Raw genomic sequence first — 21,705 nt, 5'->3', positions numbered from 1 at the left:
GGATGAGAAACATAAGGAAAAAGTGGGAGGAGCAGGGTAAGGAAAAGGAGTGCAAATGAGGTTGGCTGTAAGAGAAACACATGCATATGTCAAACAATGGAAAATCCAGGATGGAATGTGACAATATTACAAGAAGGAAAGTTGCTACTCACCATATAGCAGAGGTGCTGAGTCACAGATAGACACGGCAAAAACACTTTTACAGTGCTTTCGGCCATTGGCCTTTGTCAACAATAGACACATATAAGCACACACGCGCGCGCACCCACACACACACACACACACACACACACACACACACACACACACGCTGTGTAGTGCTAGTAGTAGGAACAGGGAAGGAGCTTTTTGGGTGAGGACAGTGACTAACGAAAAAGCTGGTGTTGGTGGGAAGGATCCATATGGCACACGCTGTGAAGCAGTCATTGAAATGAAGGATATCATGTTTGGCAGCGTGTTCAGCAACAGGGTGGTCTACTTGTTTCTTGGCCACAGTTAGTCAGTGGCCATTCATGCAGACAAATGACTTGTTGGTTGTCATGTGTACATAGAACACAGCACAGTGGTTGCAGCTTAGCTTGTAGACCACATGACTGGTTTCACAGGTAGCCCCGCCTTTGATGGGATAGGTGATGTTAGTGACTGAACTGGAGTAGGTGGTGGTGGGAGGATGTATGGGACAGGAGTATGAACCATGAGGTAACAGATTGGGAGCAGGGTTGTGCAAGGATGGACGAGTATATTGTGAAGGTTTGGTGGACGGTGGAATACCACTGTGGGAGGGGTGGGAAGGATAGTGGGCAGAACATTTCTGGTCTCAATCTTCGTTAGTCACTGTCCTCACCCATCCAGCCCCTTCCCTGTTCCCATTCTGGCGCTACACAGCTGTCATTCCACCACCACACCCTGTCTTTTTATTTCTCTCCTTTTCTGCTACTTCCCCCCCCCCCCCCCCCGCCCCCGCCCGAACCTCTCCCCTGCCCTCCGTCTACCTGCAACACTTCACCGTCCGCCACCCCCACGATACTATCCCTCCTCTTCCTCCCCCCCACCAGTCGCCACCATTCCCATCATGCACTGGTGCTGCTATTCACAGTGTGGTTTCAGATGCCTGAGACTGCAGTCATGTGCGTGAGTAGCATTTGCATGTGTGTATGTGTGTTTGTGTGTATGTGTGTGTGTGTGTGTGTGTGTGTGTGTGTGTGTGTGTGTGTGTGTTTGTCTATTGTTAACAAAGGCCAATGGCCAAAAGCTTTAACTGTAGAAGTGTCTTTATTGTGCCTATCTGCGACTCAGCATATTTGCTATATGGTGAGTAGCAATTTTCTTTCTCATAATATTGTTATATGTCAAACAAAGATAGACAGCAGTATGAGAGTATAAATTAAACATAAGCAGAAGTCTGCAAAATTTCAAAATAAAATGCGACTGCTGGATATCAAGGTTCCAAGTTCTTAAAATGTAACAATATGCAGGTGGCAGTAATATAACTGGACTGACTAGATTGCCAGACAAACTGCTTTGATTTGATAGGTCACAATGAGACTCATATGGTATCTACAATTTACAGTTATCTTTTGTAAGAAATAAAAAGTCTTATTTTTGAGCACCACAGCATGTGCCAGACCCTCCTCTCTTGAAAAAACTATGAAATTAATAATAATGATAAGTCACTGATAAAGTTGGACTTCACAGTAGTCAGTCAGTTGGAACAACAGTTGGCACTGAATATCCAAAACTTCTTCAAGAATCTGCAAAATGTTGTCATTTGTGGAGTGCTATAGTGCGATATTGGATTTATTTTTTCTTTCTGGGATCTATCTCCATGATCTAGTCCTGACTAGTGGTCGATACGTTTTCTACTAGAACCACTTTGTAGCCAGTCATACACACAACCATCAAGTGTAGGGGGCAATGTGGCAATCCTTCTTCGTTGTCCTGGACAAGGCTTTAACGGAGATTGCTTTTTATTGTCTTGTGCCAATGTATTGTGAAGTGTCATGTGTATTTGGGTCTTGTGGGTGATTGTGCTAAGTGCTTATGCAGTGCAGACTTTGTGTTGTTATGTGAGAATGTGGAAACAAAATAAGAGAATATTTGAAAAATGGTACCAGCAAAATTTCTACTTTTGTAGATTGTCTCCATGGGTGCCATCAAACTTAATGTTCCATTCCAACAAATAATTAACAATCTCTCATGCCCTAACTTCATGAGACACTAAAGGGATCTTGGAAATTTAACCTAGGGCATTGCTACAAATAATCACCAGGAACATTTGTACCACCAGTTCCCTTCTCCTTGGAAAATACTTGTGATAAAAATTTCTTTCATTACTAAGTTTTAAACTGAATACCTTAATGTTAAGTGCTAGCACACAATCATGTATTACTTTCTTTTCTGAAGAGGCTTTCCTATGGGTATATTACACTTTTATAATCATAAAACAGCAAGGAGAAAATAAAATAGCAGCTTTTGAAATGTGGTGCTACAGAAGAATGTTGGAGATTGGATGGGTAGTTCATGTAACTAATGAGGAGGCACTGAATTGACCTGAGGAGACAAGAAATTTGTGGTACAACTTGACTAAAAGAAGGGAGCGGCTGATAGGAAACTTCTGAGACATCAAGGAATCATCAGTTAAATATTGGAAGGAAATTTTGGGGATAAAAATCATAGAGTGAGACCAAGAGATGAATACAGTAAATAGAATCAGAAAGATCTAGGTTGTAATAGTTATTCAGAGATGATGAGACTTGCACAGGACAGAGGACCATGGAGAGCTGCATGAAACCAGTCTTCAGACTCAAGACCACAGCGACAACAACAAGGGGAAAAAACTAGTAGTGTGAAGATCAATGATGAAAACTGTTGCGAACTCATTCTTTGATAAAGCTGCTCCTAATGGTTTCTTAAAGGTAGTGACAAATAATGTTCTCTTTTGCATGCTATGTCAATAGCATAACATGGCAACAGATTGAATAACTGACAATTTCATTACTACCAGCTTTACAAGCAGGTTGAGCTTTTCTTTACTAATATTTAAGTGCCACCTGCCTAATAGCCCTAAATCATCTGTTCAGTATCTAACTGGCTCCCTGTGTATGTAGTTGAGAATATTTACACACATTTGTACATACTATAGCACTTTGCATTTTGTGCCTGTAGGATGAGAATTTTTACACTTTGCTTTTTTTGTGTGAAAATATTGCTTGATGGTGGTACAGAAGGAGATTTAAATAGAGGGATGTATGAAATGTTTTCATATTTGAGTGGTCACACAGATTTGAAATTTATAGGCATATCAAAGCATTTGCGAGATTACTGTGAAAAATAAGTTGGGAAGGCAAGATTACTGTAAATGCGGTCAGTGTTGTCATGAAACCTACCTGTAAGTTGTGAATGAAAGCTAATATATCTTTGATACAAAGTATCATTATAATCAGTCTGGATTTTACCTAGTTATATGTGTAATATTTGTCTGTTATTTCATCATGGAACTGCTCAGTTTAGGTGAACATGAGATGAGAGGAAAATTACTGGGTTTTTAATCTAGGCTGTGAAGACATGGTAATTGTAGTTCATATATTGAAAATTGTACTGATGAATTTATAATTAGGGCTGATATTAGGTGAAAAAATATTGGATTGAAAGATATGGCTATTCATAAACCATGAACATTTTACTTTGTTGGCTTTTTAGTATGTACCAAATCACAAATATAAATGATAGCAAAGAAGTGTTCAATAACAGCACTATAACATGGAACAGTAAATTTATTTGGAGAAAATCAGCCAAACTGTTCGAATAACAGTGATAATTCAAACTGTTTTGCAAATTTTGCTGATGAGTCAGTTGTACTCCACTGCCTTCCTATTTTTTGTGTATTTTAAATTAAAAATGGCTTATTGTAATATTCCAAGCATCTACCATCTTTCTACACTTTTTCTTCGATTCCTTATTATCATTAAGAAAAATGCATTTCCATTTCTGAGTGCATGAACACAGTTTTATCTTTCTGTTGTGTAGTGTTACTGTGGTTACAAATGCTGTGTTTATTGAATATTCAGTTGAAAGTACATTTGATCTATTCTCTGGAAAAATTCAACATGTGGTGGAATAGAACATAAAATGAGATACTCTACTTCTCCAGTTCACATCAGTCTATTCATGTTAGACAGTTGCACACCATAGATAGTAAGTGCCACAATGATCAATGCATCCACAGTATTCAGAGCACATGTTAGCTTACACTACTGGCATTTTTAAAGAAAAATTATACATATGAAATAATAAGGTTCATTTTAGTTGTGGAGTTGCAGTTTAGCAGTCATCTTTATTAATGTCTTTAATATATTTTGTTACCATTGTTAAGTGCTTTTGGAACATGTAATAGCATTAGTTTTCCTTGGTCAAACTAATTTTTATTTCTTTCTTCACTTAACATAAAGGAGAACAAAATTTTGAATCATTGTAGTTAGTACATTGACTGTAGCAAGTTACATGAAGATAAGATCAGAATTTGATATCTGACTGTAGTATCACTTGATTGTCCAGCACTAACATCTAAAAAAAGAAAGATTTTTGAATATTAATGGAACATACTTTACACTGCTTGTACAGTTATAGAACCTTTCTAAATACAAGACATAAACTGAAAGTGTAGTGTACAGCTTATATATTTTTTACAAAGAAAATTGATGGGTTTCAGTCCTTTGACAGTAGGTGTACTGATCATTTTCATTTTGTGAATAATGCAGCACCTTGTGTCTTCAGTTGCCAGAATTGTAGACACTAGTATGTATTATCATTACTATAGCTTTCATTATTATGGACCTAAGTCATGTTTTCCAACTGTATAGGAACAAAGCTATAGCTTTATGGGACAGAGCGACAGGGAGAGTCATGTAATGGTAACCAAATGGTAATCCAATGCATATGCTGAAAATAGTGGTGCTTCCATAAAATGTTCTCTCAACATCACTCTTGTACAGTCTACTATGAAGAACTAGTCAAACATGAAGACACTTAGTAGTAGTAGTAGTAGTAGTAGTAGTAGTAGTAATAATAATAATAGTAATAATATTTTGTTCAGCATTAAATGATTCATTGCCTACGTACAAAAACAGCAATGGTTTGTTATAGAATACAACAAGACAGTCTTATGAACAAGTTGTTGACTGACATTGGATAACCATACACATAAATATACTTATATGGATACGGTGTCTGTTCTTTCGGACATGTTCGAAAAAACAGACTTCATATCTATATAAGTATATAGTTCTGGCAATACTGGCCATGACCTTCTTCTTCTGTGCAGATGCACACATATTCCCTGAACTCTTATGGGACTTGGTAATAATGTCTTCCATGAGTAATGAGTATGTTCGGGTGGGACACTACGAATGTAGTGTGTGGACATACAAGGTGAGAATGTGGGTCTACAGGTGTGCGAGATACAAGGTGAGAATGTTGGTCTACCGGTGCGTGAGATAGTTCCTGCAGTCGCACTGTCCTCTGTGCCCTCGGTGAGACAGGTGGATAGAGCATCTGCCATGTAAGCAGGAGATCCCGGGTTCGAGTCCTGGTTGGGGCACACATTTTCACCTGTCCTTGTTTATATATATCAACGCCCGTCAGCAGCTGAAGGTATTAACTTAATTCTAATTTCATACACATAAATAGTTTGCTGCTAAATTCAGGCAATTGCATACATTAAACATGTGAAAATTTAGGTATTTTTATACAATGTGAGAGTGTTACAGGTATCCTGAACAGGTGTTGGAAGAGCAGAGAAAATATGAAGCTCATTCAGTAAACAATATGTTGTTGAACAATTTTTCATAGTAACATATTTATTCTTAAGAGTTCGTATTTAATGACAATAACAATGTTTCTTTCATATGTACTACTTTTTGACATAGTCTCCATCATTTTCTATGGACTTACTCCAGCTTTGGGTAAGACTTGGAATCCCTGTTGGTAGAACCTCTTGTCTGTGCTCATAGTCATGTTTTCACTGCATACATTACATTTTCATCATTATCAAACTGTGTCCCATTTAGAGAATCCTTAAGTGGCCCAAACAGATGGAAGCTCGAAGGTGTCAGATCTGAACTGTAGGGTGTATGAGGCAATGGTGTCCAACCCCATTTGATGATGTGTGTCTGGATTCTGAGACTTGTGTGTGAGCATGCATTTTTGTATTGAAGCAAGATTTCTTTAGGATTCTTGTCAGATCAAACATGATTGAACAGTTCTTGAGTTTATACAGAGTCTTCACAGATTCCTCTGAATTAAAGGTTGAGCCTTTTGGCAACAGATCCATTAGCCACCACTATTCCAAAATACTGTCATCATGACTTTGTCAGTAGAGGGAGCTGCTGTGAATTTATTATTATTTTGATGATTGCTGATGGTACTACCTCAGTGATTGCTTTTTGTCTCTGGTTCAAAGTGATGCACCCAGGTTTTGTCACCTGTAATGGTCTGTCACAAAAAGCCTGCACATCATCTTCGAACTGCCCCAAAAATTCAGATGAAACGGCTTTTTTAAAAGTTTTGTAGACTGTTGTGAGCATTTGTGCAACCAATCTTCAGCACTCATTTAAATAACCCAAAAGTCTCAGCTGCTGCTCATGCTCTTTTAATGCTCACCAATATCTGTCAAGTTGTGTTGCACCTATCTGCACAAATAATAGTGTCAGTGTGATTCACCATGTCAGAAGCAGTGGCTGTGACTTGATGTCCCAAATATGCCTGAACATTGAGCTGAGTTTCTGTCTTTCCTGATACTAATCTCTTTACCCATCACCCAACAGCACTTTTATCAACTGCATCATTACCACACTCAGCATGCAAATGTTCATGGATGTTCATCGTGCTTTTTTTCCCCACAACCAATTATAGCCCATTTCTTGCAATGAGTATCTTGCATGGATTCCAGTCTGATGTTTCACTAAAACTCTGCCAACTGCTGGAACAGTTTGAAACTTCCCACATGTGCAGAAGAAATGTCAAGTTTGAAGCACATAAATGGATGTCCCCTGTATATAGTAAGAACAGTAAAAAGTTTGGGACATTATTTATTGAATTATTATTGTATAAAGAACAGTATTCCCCAAAATAAAATTTGAGATTTACATCCCATAATACATAATTTATTTGTATTTATTTATTTTACAGAAAACATTATGAGTTTTTGAATCACAAGAATAGCTTTACAAATTGAAGATTACTAAACTATTAAATATCAGCATTTCACACCACTCTCCAGCATAATATAACAAAAATGATAGCTGTCGGCAGACATCAAGATCTTTTACATATTTATTTATGCCTCTTGACAATATCAGTAAATCTTCAAATGGATCCTTGTTGGTATCTACAAAACATGTTGATACATGAGTTATTGTCTGTTTTTTCATGTTGCACTCACAAGATGGTGGTGAAGATTTACCCCACTTGTGGAACTTGTCTGTACATCTTCCGTGGCCCATTTGGATGTGTTTCAGGATAGTCAGATTTTTCACCCCACAGGGAATATGTCATTCAGCTGTGGAAATCTGGGGTTTCCAATCGCCCACTGTTCCATCTGATATCAACAGGTGGAATGTGATTAAAGATAGGTAACCAGTATGTCAGAGGTGGATCATATTGACCTACTAACAATATGCTGGATTTGTTAAGTTGTACACTACATCTATCTTCTTCACATATAAACTATAAAGATAGACAGACACACACAGTACTCTGCTGTTGAGGGCACCAGTCTGAGTCTGCTGATGATTCCCAACTAGTGGCACAGAGCATATAGAGAATGTTGTTTCTACATTTGAATGTAGTAGAGGTTCATGTCAAGTGCTTCTTAAAAGAAAGTGTTCCATATAACATGGTCCAAAGATATTTTGGATGCATATTTTGATGAAGTTTTTCTCCCACAAAATAGACATCAAGGGCTCCGTGCTCCAATCTATTGGACAGATGAAAATGTGCACCTTTTGTTTTATGTAAGTCTGCAGGCTTTTGTTGCCATTGTCACTAAAGATAAAATCTTCTGGGTTTTTAGGCCATGTCATACTTCCTCCCAAAATAATCATCATTTCAGCCCCTCTGCTGGGGTCTTCTTCAGGATGTTTTGGTGGCCACTATTGCTAGAATACTGTCAGAGACCAGTGTCACATTCTCTTATAAAAGGGAGTTTTCCTGTGTTTGTGCTGGAGAAGTGGGAGTATGTGTTAAAATTCTTGTGGCTATCATTGGTGGGCCATGGTCGTAGGCTAACATTCATGCACTGATGCAGAAGAAGGGGTGTTATTGGTTAAACTCATATGGATACTATTGGTGGCACATCATCATTGGATAGAAAGGAACTATTCCACACTTATGCTGGAGTAGTATAACATTCTTAGGGGTCGTTTTATCATTTTACTCATCGTATCTGGCAATCTTCTGTTGCAGCATAAGTCCGGAAACAGTAACCGCAAAAAAAAAAAAAAAAAAAAAAAAAAAAAAAAAAAAAAAAAAAAAAAAAAAAAACTTCTATAAAGCTACTTTTTTAAATAATGAATCCTGTTTTTTGTTTCCACTAAACATTTATTATAATCTCAAATTAATTAAAAGCATCTTGAAAAATCTAAAACAAGTTGTAATATACTTACAATAATGAAATAAATCATGCATAACAAACTACATGCTTTTTGTCTAAAATAGAAAACCAGACTGACTACTATGCCAGTATGGCTACCCCTATGTGTATATTCTAAACAATCCTCGGCATTGTTGAGAATCATTTTTTGATTAATTACCAATTAAAACTCTCATCCTAAAACAAATGTCACATTTTAAAGATTACCTAGATTGTTATATATTAAATACATGAGTGAATTCTAATCTTTATATAAGTTGAAGCAAGTATAAATGCTTAAGTATCAAATATTAACAATACACTTGTTATATTACTACTTACAGGAGACTAATATCATATAAAATGTTCCTACCAATTAACAGTTCACAAGTACATATTTCCATACACCTCTATGTCAGAAACTACTGTTTATGGTTAAAATTTATGCATTTTTATTAGTTTTAATTGGACTGTTATGTTTCAGTAGGCTTATTGGTTGAAATTCCTCCTGCTACTATTGATAGGCCATTATCATTGGCTAGATGTGAAACAGACAGAGAAAGAGAGGGGGAATGTTTACCCAAAATATTATTGTCCGCCGAGGTGACTTGCAGCGAGTTTTTTATCTCACTCACATACCACTGCCACATATTTACTTCCTTGATGAAGGGGAGTCATGATGCTGGAAGCCTATAGCCATCCTCTCCATTGAAATAACGTACATTCTTGGAAATTTCAACTGCTTCTCAGACCTTTTTTCTATAAATGTTAGTTTCCTTAGCCAGCACATGCACATTATTAAAATCAATGTCAGAGCCACATGATGTTCTGCTACTGTCGATTTTACACTTTGTTTTAGCTGCATGTGCTATTCATGTTCCTTGATGCTTTCTTTAACATTTCTTCCTGTTTTGCCACATGTCGCTTGATAGATGCCTGCATTGTGGAGGCAAACAGGTGCATTCATTTTTCATCAGAAAAAATCTTTTATTTTGTTTTGACTTAAGAAAGATGTCTGGATACCATTTTTCTTTAGAATTCTGCTTATGTGATCAGTGACCTCAGAAATGAATGGTAACCTAACAGAGTGAGGAGATGGTTCCTCATTACTCTTCTTAGCATGATTAATATTCTGCCTAAAAGCCATGTTGATTGAACAACTATTATAACCATTTGCCTTCATTGTCCTCTTTAAAAAATTAAACTGCAGTTCCAGGTTGTTGTCATTGCTGATACGGAAGTGACGTGAGGACAAGTGTTGAATACTGCTTGCTTCTGGGTTGGGTGGTAGTGCGAAGTGATATCTAAATACTTGTTTGTGTTGGTTGGCTGTGACCTAGAGTGTTATCAGATCTCCTGTATACCAACACATTTAGGAAGGAGAGACTGACCTCACTCTCAGCCTCCAAGGTAAATTTGATTTTTGGGTGAATTCCATTTAAGAAACTGTGGAACGCATGAAGTTCTTCACTGTGTGGCCATATAATAAATTTATCATCCACATAGCAGAGCCTACAAGAAGGCTTCAAAGGATCACTACTTAAAGCCTGTTGTTCCATAAAAACGTCAGCTGCAACTGGCAATAGGGATCAGTCCATAGCAAGCCATCAGCCTGTTCATAGAATTCACCATTGTATTTTTTTTGTGACTTAATTGAATTATGTCTTCATTCAAGCTATTTTAAATACACTGTAAATTTTCATCTGATACATCTTGTATGAGTTTTACCCCTTGGTGCTCTTGATGTAGACAGTAAATGTGACACAATCCTATTGGATGTTAGAAGAGTGTTATTCCTTACTTTTATTTTGAATGCACCCAGCTTCTCTACTTGTTGTTTGAAAATCGGGTGACTCAGCAGTCTGTATTCATCTAGTACATCTGACTGGATTATAGTTATGTAGTAGCTTATCTGCTTTTCCTGGTTCACCATTCTTTAGAGATCAATCATACTGTTTTTAATTAAATTTTTTTCAGCCTCGAATATATTGCTTACAGTAGCCCCTAGGCATCAAATTCATTTGCTAAACTTATCACAGCTCCAACAAGCCTCTCATAGTTATTTGCTTTGGTGGAAATCCAACCAAGATATTTGTCCAGATTGTTAGCAAATGCATCCCGTGTTGCTTCTCTGAAGTTCCATCTCTGTCATGGAAAGTATGATATGAGTGGGATACTTGTCCCAATTTCAATCAAGATTGGATGGTGTTGGCTGTGTGGGAGGTCTTGTAAAACTAACTGGAAACTTGGAAGAGGTGGTTTACTCTCATTAGTCGTTACAAGGCTTAGATCAAGATTATACTCTTGTCTGCGTGCTGTGACAAACACCAAATATACATTGTTGTCTTCTGCCCATTTTACAGTAGCTTCACTGCTTTCATCATTTTCATTGTACTTTCATTGAGTATGGTGACTGCTAAAATTGCTGAGATGTATGGCAGGATGGTGTGATATCAGAATGACCTGTTGAGGCCAAGAGATAGCTGAAGGTCTGTATATATTAATTACTGTTATTTTTTCAATTCTTGGAGCAATTTTGTGGACATAATTGTGAACAGATATATAGCACAGTTGTACATTATTGACTGACAATCATACATAATTTATAGATGTATCTAAATAATAGAATATAGAGTCTTTAATCTGTTGAAGTTTCAGTTTTTCAGCATTCAGCAATAAAATAGCAAGGTTACTTACTGCACAGATGAAATAAATATTCTCCTCCTCAGTATAAAGTTTATGGTGTTTACACTGAGGTTATGAAAGTCATGGGATACATCCTAATATATTGTCAAACCTTCTTTTGCCCAGTGTAGTGCAGCAACTTGACTTGGCATGGACTCAACAAGTTGTTGGAAGTCTTCTGCAGAAATGTTGAGACATTCTACCTGTGTAGCTATCCATAATTGCGAAAGTATTGCCAGTGCAGGTATTGGGCACCAATTGACCTCTTGATTATACTCTGTAAATCTTCTATGAGATTCATGTCATGTGATCTGAGTGGCTAAATCATTCACTCGAATTGTCCAGAATGTTCTTCAAACTAGTAATGAACAATTGTGGCCCAGTGACATGGTGCCTTATCATCCATAAAAACTCCATCATTATTTAGGAACATGAAGTCCATGAATGGCTGAAAAAGGTCCCTGAGAAGCCAAACATAATGGGGACCCAGTCTATTCCATGTAAATGTAGCTCACACCATTATGGAGCCACAACCAGTTCGTACAGTGCCTTGTTGAAAACTTGGGTCCATGGCTTCATGGGGTCTGCAACACACTCAAACCCTAACATCAGCTCTTACTACCTGAAATCAGGTCTCATCTGAACATGCCATGGTTTTCCAATCATGTAGGGTCCAACCAATATGGTCATTAGCCTAGGAAAGGCACTGCGGGTGATGTCATACTGTTAGCAAAGACACTTGAGTCAGTTGTCTGCTGCCATAACCCATTAACACAAAATTTTGCTGCACTGCTCTAACGGATACATTCATCATATGTCCCACATTGATTTCTGTGTTTATTTCACCCAGTATTACTTTTCTGTTAAGGCCCGTCCACACGCAACAATCTGTCTGCGCAAATGTCTGCGCACATCGCATCTGCGCAGACAGATCGTTGTGTGTGGACAGAAGATTTGCACCAACCGGAGGTGTGTGCAAACCTGGAAGTTGGAGTTGGAGGTTTGAGCAAAACCTCTCAAATCTGTGGGTTCAAACCACATCTGCGCAGACAAGTTGGAGCATGTGGACAGGAGATTGCCGCAAATCTGGTGCGAAACAGCTGTTTGCTCAGTCTAGTGTTTGTATTTGTGCACACAGGGCATTAAAATGGCTGATACTCGTCAGTGTTCTTGAGAGTTTGTAAGTGAATTCATTGAAATATATAGAATGTACCCATGTTTGTAGAAGATTAAAGTAAGGAATATAGTGACCGAGACAAAAAGACAGCAGCATACAATGCTCTAATTGAAGAATTGCGGGTATTATTTCACTCAACTCTTGTTTCAATATTGCAGTTGAAAATTCCTAATCCTTGTAGCTCCTTCCTGCTGCTAGGAATCTTAATGTTACCACCAGCCGTTCATGAGGAGAAATTGCCCTTCCTATACAAGTATTTTTTCTCATAATATGAGGGGTTACAAGCTTTAAGAGATAATTATATGTTTCGACATCCATCCGCAAATAATTTCGCCAGTCGTTAGGTTCGCCCTGCAACTCTCGCAGTAAATTTACATGAGAAAACTGCTTTCGCTTTAGCAGCCACTGTCTACACCATTTTGACCGCTTTCTCTGTTTCCTGCAGTTAGTCTGAATGTTTTTTGCAACACAAGTTGCGAACACAGACCACAACAGAATTTCCTCCATTTCTATATTTCAAAATAACTGAATTAAATTTTTGATGGTTACGGGGGGAGTAGTCGCTTGCCACTGATATTTCTTTTCTACACCGACAGATGGCGGGCGAGTAGTAGGTTGGGGTTTATGTCGTGTGTGAACACACCACATTTGCAGCGATCTTTTGCATGTACAGACATCTGTGCTGATAGATCGTTGTGTGTGGACCGAGCTTTAGCACAGACAATTTTATGCTTACGCCACAGCTCTCAGTTGTTCAGTGAAGACCATTGGCCAGTGCATTGTCTGTGGTGAGACGTAATGCCTCAAATTTGGTATTCTCGGTACACTCTTGTTACAGTGGATATTGGAATATTTAATTCCCTAATGATTTCCAAAATGGAATATTCCATCCATCTAGCTACAACTACCATTCCCCATTCAAAGTCTGTTAATTCCTGCCATGCAGCCATAATCATGTTGGAAACCTTTTCGCATGAATCACCAGAGTATAAATGTGAGCTCCACCAATGTACTGTCCTTTTATACATTGCATATGCAATACTACCACCAGCTGTATATATGTATATCACTATTCCATGACTTTTCTCACCTCATTGTATGTGGAGGTAGTTAGTATCTCATCATTGTAATCAATGTCATGATTTAATAAAAAATAACTTTTGTTTTATGTAAAGTGCTTCTCTAATTTTGTTTTGGATGGGAGTCTCTGTAACTGTTTCATGAAACAGGTAGTATTTTTTAAGAAATTGAGAACTTTGTTTAAGAGTGTTCCATTTCTGTTTCAGAGATATAATATCTTATCTAGATGAAATAGAATATAGTAGTACAGAAGTAAAAGATTTCATTGGCCCAAGTCAGTGCACTTTCAGTGAAAGGCAGAAAGACAGAATTTACCTCGAGGAAACTTTAAGGTATGGCAGACGTGAAATAATTACTCAGTTTGAATTCTAGAATATTTTGAATTATATTTTATAACTTTTTCTTCAGGTATAGGCAGACCAAGAAAAAGATGGACATCACAACTGGCAAATGCCTAATGCTTGAAATGTACTAGAAGAGAAAGAAGAAGAATATTTTGTTCCTAATTTTTTGAGATTTCATTTATTTTTGAAAGTTGGTGGAAGGGATTTGTTCAGTTATCCATTGAATAGATGGAATAATATATAGTATTCTTTATATTTGTTTAAAATAGTATTTATGCTTAGCCAAATTACTCAGTTATGTATGACTCAAATGATGCACTTGTGGCTGCTGAGAATTCACAAATTTTAGTAGCTATATAACTGTTCTTTAGTTATTATGTAATTGCATATAGAATACTTTGATGGTTATAATAAACAGTGAAAAATGTGTTTGAACACAATACAAAACATTGTTTGTGAATGCTACAGACAATTTAGATGATGTAAACTATGTCTACTGTGGAAATATGACTTTTCTTCATTGATCACCCATTGTAACAGATACATCAGTGAAATGGCCAATTTTGAAAACTCCACCAGTGATATAAATTTATTCACAGTGTTATAAAAGAAATACAAGATGAATTTACAATGCTTGCACTTTAAAATGCCCATCACTTGAAAATAACTTCACTAAGTGGCCACCATTTTCCTTCTCACATGCTGGAGTATTTAATGGAAGTTAAACATCATCTCGTAGGACTTGCACTGGAATTTGATTAACTTTCTCCCAAATTTGATTCTTCTGTTCTTGGATGATGTGTGGTGGGTCACATTGGAAGATCTGAAGTTTCAAATGACCCCAAAAGAAGAAATCACACACTGAAAGATCAGGGGATTTGGCGACCAGGAAATACCCCCATTCTTGGAGATGAGATGACCAGGGAAGATGTTCTGTAGCACATTAATGGAATGCTGCGAGGTATGACATGTGGCACTATCTAGTTGGAAGAATGTGTTTGCAGTTACAGGAAGATCAGCAAGCTATCGCACCAGGAAATGGTTCAATAAATGAACATAGAATTATGTATTCATAATAACAGCACTTCTGTGATTGTCTTAAAAAAATAAAGCCCTATGTTTCCAAACAATCATTCACCAGACTGCATGACAATTTTCTGACTATGAAATGTCTTTTGATGAAGCCTTTCAGGATTTTCACACAACCAATATCTACAGTTTTGCTTTTTAACAAAAGACTGGCACATGAAACTTGGCCTCATCATTCATGAGCAGATTGTCGCACAGACCTGGGTCGTTGCTCACAAATTCCAACAATTCCCAGCAAAAGCATAGTGTCTTTGGGAAGTCGTCCACATTAAGTTTTTGCACTCTGAATTTTGTGTGGGTGGTATTGCAGCTGAGTGTGCCATTCACTGTACTTTGTGATCTGATATGTGAAGTTGCAGCACATGCTTGCATTCAAAACACATGTCATTTTGCCTGAAGGCTTTTCCCACTGTTGCAGCAACTTCTAGTGTTTGCTAGCATTTTGCACTTCCTCCCCTCTTTTGCACTGTATCACTTGTTCCCTCAAAGTTCTGTACACTTTTTCTCATAGTATGTACCGATGCAATGGGGGCATGACGTGAAATTGTAATGAGCACAAAATACCTCTTTACGGCTACATAGCTGTTGTTATTTTTTTTAAATGCCTTTGTGACAACAGTGCATTGCTCAGAGGGCCATGACACCATCTTGACTGAATATTGGTGTCAGGGTCAATGGCAAAGGTTTGTTGTCCAAATGGCACCACTCTAGTTTTCGGATTCCTAATGTAATGTGCTATTATCTGGGTCACCAAATCACCCATTCCACTGCCACACCTGTTACATCATGTTTTGTGACTCCAAGTATGAAGGAGAGAACATAAGGATGCATCCAAGGAAAGGAATGCATTAGTAGAGACAGAGCAAGTAGAAACTGACGTTCTTCACACTTAACTGTGACAGGTGACTGGTGGGAAAGCCCTTAATTACTTCTTAATTAGAATTAAGGAGGCTGACCTGACTACATCCTAATGTCCACTCCAGCCAAGTTTGCCATGCCACTCTAAACATTCACACCAAGTAATTGATGCTACCCACAATGTAACTCTCTCCATGGGTGTTAGAGGAAGGAAGGAGAGAGAGAGAAACAGAGGGAAAGGGGGGAAGAGTGGCGCAGCAGTTAGGCATGCAGATTTGTATATAACTGAAATAATTTCATTGTTTTTTTTTTTTTGTGAAATATATTAAAATATTCTTAACATTCTTTCTTCATGTAGGAATAATTATAAAGCAAAAGAAGAGACAACAAGTAAAGATGAAGCCAGATTAACACAACATGTGAAGACTCTAGAGCTGCAGTTGGAAGACCGTGACCGATGTCTTTTACTGGCACGCCAAGCCATATCTCAGCAACAAGAGGCCCTGAAGCAATCAAAACACAAAATGGAGCTGAAGATACGTTCTTGTAAAAAAGATTATGAAGATGTTGTCCTACGTCATCAGAAGTTCATAGATCAGGTAACTTTAGGTATATCAAATGGAAAAATGAGTTAAGTTGTCCTTAACCGAAATGTTAGTTTGAATAGCCCAATTCAAATAAGCTCTTGCTTTCATCTAATTTGTAAAATAACGACCAGTAAAAGTCAGGTGTCAGTCTAATGTAAAGAATAAATATTTAAACTGATGACAATTCAAAACTTTGAGTAAGCTGAGGAGAAATGTTTGGATGCACTATTAGTTACACACTCCCATTTTAGGAACCAGAATGCGTAATGATTGCAGTGCTGAACACATGCAGAAAGCGAGTAAATGCAGTTAATGCACACTTTATTACCAATTATGAACATACATCAATAATATATGCACATACAACAGTTGTTAATAGCAAACTGAGCAGACTAGAGTGTCACAGATATTCTTCCCTGTGGGAAGACTAAACTCATATTGTTGTCCAAGAGTAGTGTAATATTTTATGTCATCGATGGTGAAGTCTATTGATGTGCATTGGTGTTTATGCACACTTGAACTGTTTTGTGCACACAGTTCCATGAAACGCCAACACATGGTAGTGTAGTCCCTTTGAACCTATGCAGCAATGGTATTCGACTTTTACTGAGGCACGCTTGAGCAATCAGTGCTCCAGTAGCCTGAGTGTCTACTCTGGGAAAGGGAGAAAATCAATTTTTGTGATTTTCACACTGTAAAACACTTGAAAGTGTATAACACTATGTCATATCATTTTGTGAACTTATTTTTTCATCAAAAGTTTTAATTGATTTGTGAAATAAGAGAACTCATAATTTTGGTTTCACATGATGTTTTAGTTCCCTAACATTTTGAAGAAATTATGCTGTTAAAAATTTTGCTTTTTTTCACTTGTGATAGTGTGGCATTCTTAATAAACCATTTATCTTTCCACAGTTCATAACAGTCATTGGGAAATGATGTGTGCTTGATTTATGAATCTTCTGCTGAAGAAGTTACATAGCGTGCAGCTTACCGATCACTCCCTTTTAAACCATACAGTACTGTGAGTGAAACACAACTGAAAATACCAAAGAATTTTTGAAATGGTAGTGACACTGACATCTGTGTTCTTTCATGTGTAAGTGTGAGTTATTAAATGGCTTCTGTGCCACACTCAGAAGCCAACAGGGGGTTTAGTTCCATTCATTCCGCTAGTTTAAGCATTTACTGTAACTTATACCAGTAAAATGCAGTGTGTAATACACTCCTGGAAATGGAAAAAAGAACACATTGACACCGGTGTGTCAGACCCACCATACTTGCTCCGGACACTGCGAGAGGGCTGTACAAGCAATGATCACACGCACGGCACAGCGGACACACCAGGAACCGCGGTGTTGGCCGTCGAATGGCGCTAGCTGCGCAGCATTTGTGCACCGCCGCCGTCAGTGTCAGCCAGTTTGCCGTGGCATACGGAGCTCCATCGCAGTCTTTAACACTGGTAGCATGCCGCGACAGCGTGGACGTGAACCGTATGTGCAGTTGACGGACTTTGAGCGAGGGCGTATAGTGGGCGTGCGGGAGGCCGGGTGGACGTACCGCCGAATTGCTCAACACGTGGGGCGTGAGGTCTCCACAGTACATCGATGTTGTCGCCAGTGGTCAGCGGAAGGTGCACGTGCCCGTCGACCTGGGACCGGACCGCAGCGACGCACGGATGCACGCCAAGACCGTAGGATCCTACGCAGTGCCGTAGGGGACTGCACCGCCACTTCCCAGCAAATTAGGGACACTGTTGCTCCTGGGGTATCGGCGAGGACCATTCGCAACCGTCTCCATGAAGCTGGGCTACGGTCCCGCACACCGTTAGGCCATCTTCCGCTCACGCCCCAACATCATGCAGCCCGCCTCCAGTGGTGTCGCGACAGGCGTGAATGGAGGGACGAATGGAGACGTGTCGTCTTCAGCGATGAGAGTCGCTTCTGCCTTGGTGCCAATGATGGTCGTATGCGTGATTGGCGCCGTGCAGGTGAGCGCCACAATCAGGACTGCATACGACCGTGGCACACAGGGCCAACACCCGGCATCATGATGTGGGGAGCGATCTCCTACACTGGCCATACACCACTGGTGATCGTCGAGGGGACACTGAATAGTGCACGGTACATCCAAACCATCATCGAACCCATCGTTCTACCATTCCTAGACCGGCAAGCGAACTTGCTGTTCCAACAGGACAATGCACGTCCGCATGTATCCCGTGCCACCCAACGTGCTCTAGAAGGTGTAAGTCAACTACCCTGGCCAGCAAGATCTCCGGATCTGTCCCCCATTGAGCATGTTTGGGTCTGGATGAAGCGTCGTCTCACGCGGTCTGCACGTCCAGCACGAACGCTGGTCCAACTGAGGCACCAGGTGGAAATGGCATGGCAAGCCGTTCCACAGGACTACATCCAGCATCTCTACGATCGTCTCCATTGGAGAATAGCAGCCTGCATTGCTGCGAAAGGTGGATATACACTGTACTAGTGCCGACATTGTGCATGCTCTGTTGCCTGTGTCTATGTGCCTGTGGTTCTGTCAGTGTGATCATGTGATGTATCTGACCCCAGGAATGTGTCAATAAAGTTTCCCCTTCCTGGGACAATGAATTCACGGTGTTCTTATTTCAATTTCCAGGAGTGTATTTTCCACAATCAATTGTTCATAGAAAATAATTATTTGCATGATGTATAAAATGCTCACACAATTTTGTATTAGTTCACTTGACTTGTCCTATATTACTAGTACATCCTTTGTAAAATATGTAATCAACAGGAACAAAATGAAAATCAAATCAAACGTAGTGACAAACTGCAGGAGAGAAAAATGAATTAAGGGCAATCAGTACAGGCCTAGTATTGGACCCTTGTGTTATTTTAATTCTTCCACATTCAGTGTAGTGTCAAATGATGCAGGAGAGAAAAACAAATCACTAGCAACCAATGCAGGCCTAGTATTGGACTCTCATGATTTTAGTTCTTCCATGTTCAGAAGACTCCACATGTATATGGATTTTTCCCTCAGCAATGATGATTACACTGGAGTGTCATTTCCTGTGGTCTTACAATATCTCATGCTTCATATCATAAAAACAATTAATTCTTATCCATTTCTTACGATGTCACAAAAATAGATCCACTCAAACTCTTCCTGGCTACTCCCTTCCTCCCTAAATGACTGTTGTAGTTCATTCCTTGTTGCTAACTGGTAAGCCATTCAACATAGTTCATCACATGTCAAGTCATGAAATTTCTCTTCTATGTGAAGCAGGGAAGACACTAGTTTCTTTTCCATTTCTACATACAATACAAGTTTTCTTCCAATTTGCCATGAAATAAGTGGCATTCCTTAGGGGTGTGATAGGTCTGTTACTGTTAACAATGTATGCATGTATACTAATGGGACATACTGGAAGCTCCACTAGGCTATTCACAATGCTGTTGGCTATAAGAAAGTAGTAACACCAGGGAACTTAACATAATGCGGGAAGACCTGCAGAGGATTGAGGACATGTGCAGAAACAGGCAGTTGAACCTGAATGTTAACAAATGCAATTTATTGCATATAAAGGCAAAAAGATTGAAGCGTACTTTCACATGTAAATCAACCAACAGTAATAATATGTAAAATAAGGGTAAGTGGCCACTCACCTATAGTGGACTGATGGGTGGAGTTTAGAAACATGAAAGAGAAAACAGTATTTACACTAATACCAGCTTTTGAGCTCTTGCTCTTTTTCTAGTAAAAGAGCACAAAACCACACAGATGATGTACAGTCCCGCAGCCATGGCAAGACTTATTGTTGATTATTTAAAGCAGTTGCCTGGGCTGATGGTGGTGGGGAGAGGGGGTAGAAAAGGATGCACAAAGGAAGGAGGGGGTAGTGGGATAGAGTGAGGCAGGTCTTTTGACACATGACTCAGTGACTGCCCAACAAGATGAAGGGAGTTCAGAGAATAGAGCATAAAAAGAAATAGAGAGGAAGGGAGGAGAGAAAGGTGGAGATGATGAAGAGGTAGGCAGAGAGGGGAGAGAGAACTGGAGAGGGCTGGGAAAGGGAGAGATAGAGATAGATAGATAGATAGATAGACAGAGAGAGAGAATGCCCACATGGGGGGAGGGGGGCGGAGAGCTTTGGGAGAAGGCACTGCATGATCTGGATGGGTAAAGAGTGTTGTGGATGAAAGAAGGGGAAAAGTAAGGTGTGGTGGTGGGAAACAAGAAACAAGTTAGCAGAGATTTAGGCCATGGGGATTGTGAGAGTGCAGATATCAAGGAGAGACAATTCCCACCTGCATGCGTAGAATCTTATGCTGGAAGATAGTATCTGAATGACTCCCACAGTGAAACAGCTATTGAAGTCATTTGTGTTGTAATGTGCTGAATGTTTGGCAATTGAAAGCTCAAGTTTGTGGTTCACCACAGTTTGATAGCAGCCATTCATGTGAGTAGATAGTTGGTTACTAGTCATGCCTACATGGAATGCTGTGCAATAAATGGCAGTATAGCTGGTATATAACATGGCTTCTTTCATACAAGGCCCTACCTTTTATTGGGTAGGAAATCCCTGTGACTGGACTGTGATATGTGGGTGTATGTGACATGTCTTGCACCTGGGCCAACCTCAAGGAAATGACTAGTGGGGTGCAGGACTGGAACAGAGACAGACAAGGAAATTCTGATTCTGTAGGTTGGGTGGGCACAGAAGACTACTCTGTGTTATGGAGGTTGGATATCCCTCATCTCAGAGCACGATGAGAGGTAGTCAAAGCCCTGGTGAAGGTTGTAGTTGATTTTTTTGAGGTAAGAGTGATATTGGGTGATTAGAGAAAGGCTGATTAGTGCCTGGTTTACAGATTTACTGATGTCAGAGGAGAAGATGGCATAGAAGACCTGTTTGTGGATGAGCTGGGTAGGATACTATTTGTCAATAAAGGCTCCAATAATGTTATCATTGTATTTTGACAGCTCCTGCTTTCCACTACAGATGTGGTGTCCACAGGTGCTGTGGCTGTAAGGAAGAGAGACTTTTTACTGTTGGTGGTTGGCATGCTTTATATGAACAGAAGTATTTACGGAACCATCTGAGTGATGTAGATGACATCCAGGAAGGTGGTTCATTGAGTAGAGAAGGACCATGTGAAGCGGATTTGGGCATAGATTGTGAAGTTATGGAGGAAAAAGCAAAGGTTTTTCTTGCCCATAATCTGGATAAAGAGAAAGTCATCAATGAATCTGAACCAGACAAGGGGTTTT

The 21,705-nt window shown here is 39.2% G+C and overlaps 1 protein-coding gene across 1 annotated transcript in view; it reads left to right on the top strand.

Annotated features, from left to right (window-relative positions):
• Positions 1–4,751: 4,751 nt before the first annotated feature.
• Positions 4,752–21,705, top strand: part of LOC126473779 (centrosomal protein of 131 kDa) — a 93,778-nt gene continuing 76,824 nt past the window's right edge. Inside the window, exons 1-4 of the mRNA XM_050101088.1 lie at positions 4,752–4,798; positions 7,515–7,628; positions 13,775–13,900; positions 16,218–16,458. Of these exons, the coding sequence (XP_049957045.1) occupies positions 4,752–4,798; positions 7,515–7,628; positions 13,775–13,900; positions 16,218–16,458 (528 nt within the window). The remainder of the gene's footprint in view (positions 4,799–7,514; positions 7,629–13,774; positions 13,901–16,217; positions 16,459–21,705) is intronic.

This window comes from Schistocerca serialis, chromosome 1 (genome assembly GCF_023864345.2).
Source record: "Schistocerca serialis cubense isolate TAMUIC-IGC-003099 chromosome 1, iqSchSeri2.2, whole genome shotgun sequence".
NCBI classification, from domain to species: domain Eukaryota; kingdom Metazoa; phylum Arthropoda; class Insecta; order Orthoptera; family Acrididae; genus Schistocerca; species Schistocerca serialis.
This window is presented reverse-complemented; position numbering and strand designations above follow the sequence as displayed.